The 11,627-nt window shown below is 50.2% G+C and overlaps 1 protein-coding gene across 1 annotated transcript; it reads right to left on the minus strand.

Moving 5' to 3' along the window:
* Positions 1–796: 796 nt before the first annotated feature.
* On the minus strand, positions 797–10,746 carry LOC104461884 (paired box protein Pax-5-like; the record flags this gene model as incomplete). The annotated part of the gene is made up of 5 exons (XM_010073622.1): positions 10,686–10,746; positions 10,322–10,487; positions 6,007–6,204; positions 2,307–2,371; positions 797–954 (listed from the first exon to the last, which is right to left on the minus strand). Coding segments are annotated over exons 1-5 (648 nt in total), but the record flags the coding sequence as incomplete, so codon positions are not given.
* Between the last annotated feature and the right edge of the window lie 881 nt (positions 10,747–11,627).

Below are 11,627 nucleotides of genomic sequence, written 5' to 3' on the forward strand. Positions count from 1 at the left end.
ATGGATGCTTCCGAGCAGGATGGCAGCACCCCCACCAAGAGCAAACAGGGACCCCCATCCCATGGTGCTGCTGTGGAGCAGGCAGCTCCCCGCCTCCTGGTGCCCTCCACAATGGCAACATCTCCACGATGGCTCTGGCATCGCATCCAAAGCCCCAGCCTCAACTCCTCTCTAAGCTCTCACTAAATGGAAGGGATGCTGTAGATTAAAGGCAATTTCTATATGACACCAATGGAGAATTTCTCCTCTTTTCCCTTCCACACTCTTCCCAACACCCTCTTCTCCAAAGCAGTGTTTTCCTTATGAAAGGGCCCAGGATGCAGGACGAAACAGGAGCACAAACCCTGAAGCTGATCCGAGGAGCACCAGCATCATTCAACACAACCAGACTGCACTTGTTCCCACCCCCGGACCGACAACAGCCCCTGACGCTGGGGGTACACAGCATCACAGACAGCTCTGACATTAATTCTCTGTCTCTTTGTGCATGGGGACACCCTTCTGCCATTTTATATTTTGGATGCTCACAGAGCCAACACAATTGTGACTCTTCCCCTTTTCGCTGGGAGGAGGAGGAGGGTCTGGTTAAAAATTATGACACCCCTCTAGTGCCTTCCGAAACACCCCAACATGTCCCCGCTCCTTGAAGGGGTCCAGCTGGCTCACGCCAAAGGTCCCCAGCTGGGACCAAACCCCCCACAGCAGGCAGTGACAGGGGGTCCGCAGCTACATCGCGTCACACGCATGCTGCATCCACCCCATCCCACCCTTCCTGGCCGTGCACTGGCACACACACCCCCCATGCAAAAAAAAAGTTCCCGCTACCTTCATCCCGCTTGCGCTTGTTGCTCTCGGCACCGGGGGAGGCGATTCCCAGGATCCCACTGATGGAGTAGGATGATCCGGCCGAGTCGGTGCTGACGGAGGACACCTGGGTCACGGACCCTGTGGAGGCTGCAAGGTGAGGACAGGTGGTCAGCGGGCAGGACGACGCCTGAATGCCACCAGACCCTCCCCAGCTCCAGAAGAACCCCCACCCAGCCCAGCCGCTGTGCAGGGGTGGGAGCAGAGGGGTGGTCCCCCCTCACCCCCATCACCAGGGGACAGGGTGTGCGCTGGGGGCTGGGGGGATGTTCTCCCTTTAGCTGTAGCCAGCAGTAGGACACATGGCCAAAAGGCCCTGAGGGTCCCCAAAATATGAAATAAATACACTTTGCTCTAGCAGAGCCCTCAGGAAGGGGTGCTGGCTGTGTCCAGCCAAGGTGGGTCATTCATCGCAGCAGACAGCAGCCTGGAGATGCTGGCCAGGGCTGCAGACCCCATCCGCGGGATGCTGTGGGGGTTCCAGGGCTGAGCCTGCGCGGGCAAGTCCCTGCACCCCAGAAAGCACTGAGGCCCCTGACTGCTGCACTGAAGACCCCTAGTCACAGCCCCCACGGAGCAAAGCGGGGTTGGAAATCCTTGCCACCTCTGCCAAGCTGTAAGAATCAAGATTTCTCTTCTCTGCTCATTTTCCCCAAGGAGAGACATCCCTCAAGCCACTGTAGCAAACCAAGGGATGCTTTTCCTGCTCTGGGATGGTTTGGGCATTTCCTGGAGGGAAATGCTGCAGACACAGGGCTGCAGTGCAATGTCTTGGACAAGCCCACAGAGTTCACGCAGCTCTGCGCTTGCGCTCTGTCTGGCTGTGCCAGCCCACTCCCCACCTCCCAAAAAACACCATCAGCCTCATGCAGGGCTGAGGATGCCCCAGCAGCCGGGACCCCCCACCCCAGGACCCCCTCCGCCAGCATCGCCTGCCTCAGGGCGCAGCATCGCTGGTCTGCAGATAAATTAAAGTTTCGGAAAGTTTTGCTACCTCTTCACTCAAGACTGCAAGTGCACAAAGAATTATGGAAGGGATGGTTGACAGATGATAAAAACACATTCAAAACTACTTACTGACTAATGATGCAGAAAATGTTATGAATAAGTATCCCTTTCTTGATTTATTACTTTAATTATCTGACATTCTATAGACCCCCATTAGTGGGGGTTTTTTGGTTTAGATTTCAATTTTCTGTCTCATGGTGAAAGCTATTTATCATAATAATCAGTAAAATTCAAAACCTTTTAGCAGTATTTATAAAATTCATTTACTATGTTCAGCCCTTGGAGAATGACAAAGAAGGTGCATTAGCACGTGTGCTGGAGTGTTTTATGCAGAATTATCTGTCCATAAGAATGATTAAAAGTTCTTTAGAATATTTGTAATCTATTGTGCTCTCTTTTTTTTTAATATTTAAAAAAAAAAAAGTTTCCCTTACCTATGCTGTGACTGGTGGCTGGGACCTGCTGATTGGGTGGCTGCTGCACCTTTGTCCGTATGATCCTGGAGGTAGTGGAAAAGAAATGATCACTGAGCATCAAGCAGACAGTTGCAGGGGGCATCAGACACTATTTTTTTCAGTTCAGGACAACTACACCAACAGAAAAACACCTTTCTGCACATTCTCCTCTTGTTATCCACAGAAAGACCGAAGCTTGGCGGGGGGACCCATGACCACATTTGTGCCTCCAGCCCCTGCTATTGGGGACGGTGGGGTGACCAACCCCAACACACTCCTTGGGATGCTCCAGAGTTTGGTCCTTCAGTCCCTCTGAGGACCTGATCCTCAGCACCCAGGAAAGAGATGCACATTGGTGTTTGGGCACCTGTTGGGCCCAGCACACCCTGGATGCTCCTGGTTCCAGGCATCCCAGCAGGCTGGGATCTGCACCCTTGGGTGCTGGGACACACCTGCAAGGCTGTCCCTGTACCACCCCGCGTACCCACACAGCTAGAGAACCTGAGCACCACTTAGGCAGACTTATATTAAAAAAAAAATAAAGTGTTGGATTAAATGCTGAACTTAAAAGCTGAATAACAACTTTGCCATTGCCTCTGCTCTGATTGCTAACAATGTCAATCAGGAAAAATGCGGAGATGCAGATAAACCAGATGCAGGACAGAGAGCAGCATCTGCCAAGAGCCAGGGAGCGGCTCGGCCGAATGCCCACCTGCCAGCCCCGCGTGAAAAAAGGGAAGACGGGGTCTGAAACACCTCCGGAGATAACACAGCTCTGCCACCAACTGTGGCAGAATGGAAACAGGCTCAAAGGAGGCACGCTCCCCACATCGCCCTGCCTGACGCACTGTGTGCACACCAGCGATGCTGCGCTAAGCGTTCCTCCTCTCCTTCCCTATCAAACTCCTCTCCCATTTCTGCCTGCCATGAATTTGAAAGAGGGAAGCAGAGGGGTGAGATGGAGCCAGCGTGGGGATGCCAGACATCTCCTGCAGACGGGTCCTCAGCAGCAAGTCCCCCTGCCAGGGGTAGGGGGCAGCCATCCCAGCACGGGGCTTGCAGGAAGCTGTGCAAGCATCTTCGAGGGGGAGAACACACAGGCAGAGACCTGGGACCCTGCATGGGCAAGAGGGGAAATAACCCCCTGCACAAGGGCTTGACGTCATGGCGAAGGAAGGGTGTCCAGGGCGTTGTGACACATAAACATCTTCATCTTCGGAGGGTCGGAGGGCTGGAGTGCTTCGAGGCAGCTGGGCAGCTCTCAGCTTATTTGAGCAAAACTAATCGCAATGATTAATTAAGCCTTAATCACACAGAGTTGCTCCTGCTGCGGAAGAGTGGCCTATTATTAATGTTAATTAATGTTATTAATTAATAATAATAGTTATTATTCAGTCGTATTTGGGGGCAGCACAGACTTATCTGCTAAAAGGCGCCGTGGTCCATCCCAGCATCCCCGTCGTTCCCCAAGACCAGCAGCAGCTCCCGGAAGGGACCAGCACATCGTGGGGGGATCACCCAGATGGGAAGCAGTGCCGTGGCTCCGTCCCCTCGCCCGGAGTAAAAAACACCCTCCCTGCAGTGGGACAGGGACCACGCCGGGCAATTTCAGCTGGGTTCAGGTCTGCAGTGAAAGGGCAGCACCGGATGGGCCATGAATAGGGGCATCGTGGGTAAGGGTCTGCATCCCTGGCATCTGACATCTCTACCAGCAGAGCCCTGAAGTATACACTTAATTTTAAATATTAGGACAAAACCCACAGGCTGGATCTGGGATGATTTTGCACTAAAGCCAAGTGTGTTGATGTGAATTCCAGGTTTCTTGTGATGATAGTTTGTCTGGGTTCTCAAGAGGTGCTCCCAGGCTGGCAAAAACAATTCTTCAGGTAAACAGACCGACTCAAAAAAAGACTGTGCGTGTTTCTAAAAAGGGATTTCACACCTTTAAGAAAAGGAAAAGATCTTCACTGCAGTGGCAAGCAGATGAGAAAGAATGAGGTTTCCAGCCAAAACCTTGGTGGCGGATCATGAAACGAGTTTCTGATGCAACGGCAGCAGGTGCACGGACATTGTCAGTGTGGAAACACGCAAGGATGCAGCAAGAGGTGGAATATGGAAACCGCCTCAAAACACATCTGGAAACCACTTCGTCTCTTGCTTTTCTAGAGCTATGACTGCCTTTTTGTTAGGTTTTTGGAGGATGCTCCAAGTCCTGCTACACAAACACAGGGCTGCTGACGGCAGCGATGCTTCTCGCACGGCTGGGTTGGGCTGGCTGTGGTGGAAGCAGTTTGCCCTTAGTTGATTGAGGACAATCAGAGTAGGATTTTCCTTCTGCCTTGTGTCCATATTATTTCTCAAATCCCTTTTACAACTGAAAACGCCACGTCCGTAAGGTTATGGAATGCTGCTTGGGACTTCCAGCGAGTGGGGAGCTCCCAGGCAGCAGCAGAGGATGCGCAGGAACCGACCCATTTTTGCTCCTGAACACATGAACTAGCAACTCCGCATTCCTTTCGGCAAAGACAGAGCCACCGCTCCCTGCCAACGCCGGGGAAGCCACTCCAGCTACTCAAGCAGCAACTCCATGAATGCAAATCAGGCTGGGATCGCCAATAAAAGAATATTGCACCAATTTATTTCCCATCCATGGGCGCAGATGGGACTTTATAGCTATAGCTGCATTCAAAGAATTTGCATGTGACCACACCAGTGAAAAACACCTCACTGGTGTGGTGGGGTCAGAGCCCAGCACCAAGCACGCTCCCGGGCAGAAACAAAAGGAAGCCACTGCCGGGGGTCCAGGTGTGCGTGGGTTTGCCCAGGGGCTCTGCCTTCCAAGTGTTAATCCCCGATTATCGGTCTGACAGGGCTGGAGACAGAATAGAGTATTTCACTGGGTGTTTTTCAACACCGGCCTCGACTCAGAAGTGTGTGGGCACAGCAGGCGCCACTGAGATGGCAGCAGGGTCATACAGCTCCAGACCCCTCTGTGAGCCCAGTCCTGCCCAGCAAGGTTGTGGCAAAACTCCCAAGTGTGGGATCAAGTCTCCACATGAGATCGTCCTGCACTTTTACAGAAGCCATTCAAGGCCACCTAAGTGCATCCATGGACGGCCAAGGCGCTTGAAAGCTGCTGACCAAACTCCCCCAGTGATATCCACACTGACGCCAGCACAGTTCTGGGACAACTTCAGCAACACTGCGCAGGCATCAGAAGTGTCACCTTAGACCCATGCCTTGGGTCTCCCCTCTCCAGACCCCGCCATTCCCAGAAAACTACCGTTCTGCTCAATGGTGTCTGAGCTCTTCCCTGGGAAAAGCTGAGACCTGGCCATCGAGCCGAACCGAGTAAACACGTAAGGTTGTTACCAGCCTGGATTGCAACTCACAGCTTGGGGAATGGGAAAGAAGTGGACAGAAGCAAAAGCGGGCAGCAGAACCTGCCCCCTCCAAGAAAATCCTCATTATTTGTGATGCTTTGGCCATGGAGGCGAGCCCACAACTGCTCCCCAGCCCCAGCACAGCAGGACCTGCAAGCTGCATTTCGTGTAAGCTGCATTGCCTGCAAGATGCAGGCAATGCAAACCGCCCAGAAAACCCCATCCTGATAATGGATAAGGATGCAGGGACAGCGCTTCCAGGGAGCATCCCTCCCCAGGACCAAATAGACCTTTACCTGTTAATGGAACTGACGCTGGGCACAGTGTCATTATCACACACTCGCTCTGCGAGGAGCCTGTCCCTGATCTCCCAGGCGAACATGGTGGGGTTTTGGCGCTTATACTCTGCGATTTTTTCAACGACTTTGGGTGTGGCAACCTTTGGTTTTGATCCTCCAATCACTCCAGGCTTAATGCTCCCGGTTTCGTAATACCTGGGACAACATCCAAAACAAAGCTTTGGTTATCAGAAATGGACAGAGAACATGCCTTGAGATTTATAGAGAACATAATTTCAAGGTAACCAAACCCCGGCAAATCCTGAGATACATCTTCACTTCCACATGCACATTTTCTGCCCATGTAGTGCTTTATCACCTAATAGATTAATTTATAGTAATTGGAATTGGGCCTCTGGATACAATACATATTTTTCCGTAACAGCAAGACAAAAGAAACAATGCAAGATTAAAGGGCATGCTGGGATCCAAAATTAACTGAAAATGTGTGTTATTAATCAGCAGTACTGGCAATAATAGAAACAAATCACACCAAAGACCACTTTTTGCCATGGACTCTTTTGTAGTAAATTACTGTTTCTACGGAAATTCTCCATCATTAGTAGCTACGGCTTGTTATCATTTCACAGTGAAACGAAGGCTAAGTATTTTATTTTCTTTGCACCTCCGGCATAAATGCACCAACATATCTTTTTTCACATTTTGTGGTTTTCATATGCGTATAATGGTTTCAGTAGTTAGTATTTTTCATGATGCATTCTTTTTAACATGATGTTTCCAGTAGTTCCAATCATGAATTTCAAGGGAAAGGGAGCTGCCCGTGTTCCGGAGGGGTCTAGCGATGTGGGGGTCAGTTTCTGTGGTCAGTCCTGTGTCCCTTCCTCAGGTGCAGCACCCACACCCACCCTGCAGATGCCACACCAGGAAAGGTGCAGGACCACATCCCTACACCCACAGAAATCTGCCAAATTTCTGCACATATAAATCTCACAAGAGCAACTGTGTGACCCATTGCAGCTGGGATCCCCAGCCCCACCAGTCTCCCCCTTTTAATAAATGAGGCCTTGAACATGCTGCAACGAGCAGAAGTCACGTCTTATCCACTGAGGGACAGAACAGAGACCAAGATTGAAACCGTGCTGCTCTGCGCTGCCGGTGAGCGCAATGCTCCACTCTCCCGGCTGTGCACTTCTTTGTACCTTGTGAATTTTCTTGCAACCAGATTAAAAGTAAACCCCAGCTTCCCCAACTGGACTTCTTCGTGTCCAGCAGGTCAACTTCCTGACCCAGCACATCCTTTCCATATGGAGCAGACTTCGACTCTGCGACCCTTCCAGCCGGGTGCCCACCGAGCTGCACACTCCTGCATCCCCAGTGCATCCACCCCCGTACTCCCTGCCTGTGTTTCTAACAGAAAGCTCAGAAAAGGCTCCCAACTAAGAACAAAACACTGCTCATTAATATATTTTCTCTGCAGCTACTTGACGTCCCCATTATATGAAAAAAAAAAAAAAATCCCCAATCTTTCCAGGGTGAGCAGCACACAAGCAGGCTGCACAGCCCAAGTCTGCCTTGCTGCAACGTGCAGCCACGCTCATCAGATTCCTGACAGGCTGCTGGTTTTCATCGTTTTGGGAGAGCTCTGTGTGCAGGGCGGGGAATTCCTCTACAAAGACTGACACCGCGCTGCTGGTGCATGTTTTCCAATACTCCAGGTGCAGAATCAGATGGACCGGTCTCCGTGAGCCATTTAAGCAACACTAGGAACGAGAAGCACCAAGTGCTAGAGACGGATTCACCCTCCCGGTGTCCCTAAATGCAGCCCAGGGGTGAGCTATAGGGCAGGGGGGTAAAATCCAGCTCCTCCCGTGCCTCCCACGGGCACAACAAAACAACGGCAAGCTGGAACCACAAACTTTGCACCCTTGGCTGCTGACAAGTGAGGAGGGTGCAGAAGCAAGCCAGACAATACCATGAACACTACCAAACAAAAACTCATTGTTTTCTTCCTTCCGACTCAAAACCACAGACTTTTACAAATGTTCCTCAGCGTTTCTCTCCATGGTGCTTGTTGACCATCCCAGGATGTGGGACAGCCCATGGCAGAGCCCAGCAAGCAGCTCAGGGAGCCATGTCCATGTGGACAAGACAGCGTTTCCCACGGCTGACACACCGCAGCGGGAAAAGCCGAGACGGCGACGGCCAGCACCGGCACCATGCCATCGCCGGCACCGTTCTGCAGCAGTGCCACGCTCAGGGGGGACAAAGCCCCAGGGCACTCGGGACAGCACCACCTCCCCTCCTGAACCCAGGGAGCCAGCAGGGTGCATGGCACGGGCATCCCTGGCTCCTGGCTCCATCTTAAAGCTAAGGATGGCTGCAGTCGGCTGCATTTTATGCATGGCAGGTCCAGGGCCTTTTGCTCCCTTGAAGGTGCCAGCGTGGGCGAGGAGTGCGCAACCCCTGCAGGACTCTCCTCTGAGGGGACAGCATCACTTGCACTGCTGGTTCCCTTACTCTGGATATTTTTCAAGTCTGCAACAAGGACTGAAAAATTCCGACCATAACATTCCAAATGTAAGGATTTGTAACAAGGATTCCCGTTTTCCACACACGCGCAAAAACACACACACACAGAGCTGCAATTACAGTGACATTTTACCCACTGTAATTATTAGTTATGAAAATAATGAGCTACGAAATTCCAATTTATTGTTGACAACTTTAATGACAAAGCTCTGGAGCCTCGCTCTTAGCTCTACGCTGCAAATATACCCAGTGGTAAATCTACTCAAACTACCAAAAGTAAAACCATCGAACGAAATTTCCCCTTTCTTAGCCACATGTTGGTCCTGATGGGAATTGCTGGCAAGTCTGCTGCGAGGGAGAGCATCACCCTGTGATGCTGTGCTGGCAACGGATGCAAAGCCACAGCCAAGTGGAACAGCCCACGGTGGGCAGGCAGCTCTCGGAGAAACCCCACGGAAAATCTTCCTCTCCAAAACAGTAAAGGCATCAGTGCATCAAACCTGCACCGGGACGAAGGTGTGCAGCTTGCAGGGGAATGTGTCCCCCCACGAGGAAGGCAGTAGAGAAAAAGCAGAGACAGGGACGCCTAGCGTAACCTACATGCTGCGCGGGGCTGCGGGGTGCGCTCGCTGGTTAAGGCAAGTAGAGGTAAAACGAGATTATGGGGAAAAGAATGCCAAGAGGTACAAAGGCAGGGGCCTGAGACTTGGCCAGGTCAGATTCTGAACACTGGAATGGCCATTGAGAGATCGTAAATACTGCCAATCTAAGCAGATCCCCTGTGTGAAGCTACAAAAAAAACTGCCTTAACGGTCTTTGCAGCTGTGCTACGTCCAGGAAAGGAAATTGATTAAAAATTTGAAAAGAGTGAAAAATAGAAAGAGTAAAATTACAGACAATGAAGTTAACTGTGAAAGTTAAGTTAATAGTTCAGGAACTAACTTTTCCTTATTATCAAGAAAAACATACCCTAAAAAAAAAAAATCTCTTCCTTACTATAAGTTGATCAACTATCTCAAAATACCTGAACTCCAAAACCGTTTTAACAATATAATTTACACCAATTATGTTTAGATTTGTCCACAAGATATAAAGAAGCAAGGATGGTATTTTTGACCTGGATCTATGTCAAATTTTAAAACAAAATCAGGAAATTACACACATTCAGAGTTTCATTTCCTGTTGCCACTGTGGTTCAAGCAGCTCCAGCCTGAACAAAATAGCCAAAATTAAGATGGTTAATAGTTACTTATGGTATTCTGCACTCTAATTAAAAATGTATTCCAGCACAACAGTAGCAAAAGACATTGAACAGTGGGACAGACTGCAAAATGCCCTTTGTGAATGAATGCAGGGCAGTATTGATGTATATATACCATATATAACTGTATTATTGCTAAAAGAGAGTCTTCTTTAGAAAGCAAAACTAGTAAGTCGCACAACTTCTGTTTTTTTTCCCATTTTACTGAAGTTGACTCCCAGATTTCTCTACTTGTCCAGTGCAAGATATATGCCATATATATATCAAATACACCCCACGTGTTATAATTCCCTGTAAGAACCTGTGGAAGCAGCAAATCAGAGACACGAACAGTGTCACTTTTTTTCCCACATTAGGTGGATAAATCCAACTGGTCAGTCAGCCCCTGTGCTCCCTGCATGGATTCCCGGGGTTTCCACTATTCCCCATCTGTTTGCAGCCTCCAATTAAGGGACTAGCATTGACGTTTTTCTTTTTTCAGACACAGAACGATGTGATGCTGTCCCCCCAACTCCCCTTTACCTGCCAAGTATTTTGCTGACGCAGCCGTGGCTGACGCGGAGCTGCCGGGAGATGTCACACGGACGGACCCCTTGGTGGGCGAGCTCCACAATCCTTTGGCGAACCACATCGGGGAGGGGGCGGCCGTTCACAAAAACACCCCCCAGCTGATTCACGCCTCCATGTCCTGAAACACACCGGGCAGGGGGAGAAGGGCAGCACAAGAAGACCCATGTCAGAGTTTAGGACATTTCTGCAGGGCAGACCCCCCCCCAGCCCAGCACTCCCCACCACCGAGCATCCCCTCCCCAGCCGTGGTCCAGCCTCCAGCTGCTTTTCCCCGGGCGCTGCAGGAGCCGCAGCGCTGAGACGGTCAGAGCCGCACTGCCGCAATGCCCCTCGCCGGAGGGGAGGACGCTCCTGCGTGAAGGCACATCAGGCCCCATGTCGGGAAACGGCCACGGGAAATCAGGTGGCGATGCCTGGCTCCCCGGACGCGGACCACCCTCCTCCCAAATGCAGCCGCACTGCGAGCTCCAGGGGCAAGCCTGGTGCTGCCCTGGTGCCTTGAAAAGACACATTATTTGTGTCTGAGCACAGAAGGGGATACCTGGAATTAAATACGTGTTTGTTTGTTTGTTTTCCAAATGCCTCGACTCAATTAAGAGGAAAAAAAAAAATCCAGAGCACGATTTCTGCTCTTATAATTTGCAGAAGTCTGGGCAGATATTATGATCCCACAAATGAAACATGAACACCCAGGCAAGCCCTGTATATTGTTCCTTTTCTAGCAGATTTGCACTGTTCACCTTTAGCAAGGTTAATCATGCATCTGATGGGGAAATGGGACCCACTTGGACGAAACTGAGTAAAACCCATGAACACGTAACAAACCCATACACCAAGTGAGCAAATACAATCAACCCTCATGCTGCTAATCATTCAAACTACTTAAGATTACAGAGGAGTGGAGAGACTGAAAACAAGCAATAGGGGCAGTGTGGATGCCAATTCTAGAACCAAAATAACACAGAAAATCTATTTACACAGAGCTTTAACAGTACTGCCTCCGTGTTTTAAAAAAAAATAAAATAAAATAAAATAAAAAAGAAAAAAAAAGAAAAAATATTACAAAGAGCTATTTTCATTTAAATCCAGCCATTTCACCATTGATAAACTGCTGTCAAACTTTGCAAACACCTTCTAAAACTGTCAGGACACATAATGAAATATGTGATAGCTGAAGCCAGCCAAAGCCCATGGCAAGCAGGCGAGCATCAGCTCTGCCTCCATCGCTGCAAGCGGCAGACCTCTGCCCGCCACGAGG

This window comes from Pterocles gutturalis, unplaced genomic scaffold (genome assembly GCF_000699245.1).
Source record: "Pterocles gutturalis isolate BGI_N339 unplaced genomic scaffold, ASM69924v1 scaffold27317, whole genome shotgun sequence".
In the NCBI taxonomy this organism is placed as follows: Eukaryota; Metazoa; Chordata; class Aves; order Pterocliformes; family Pteroclidae; genus Pterocles; species Pterocles gutturalis.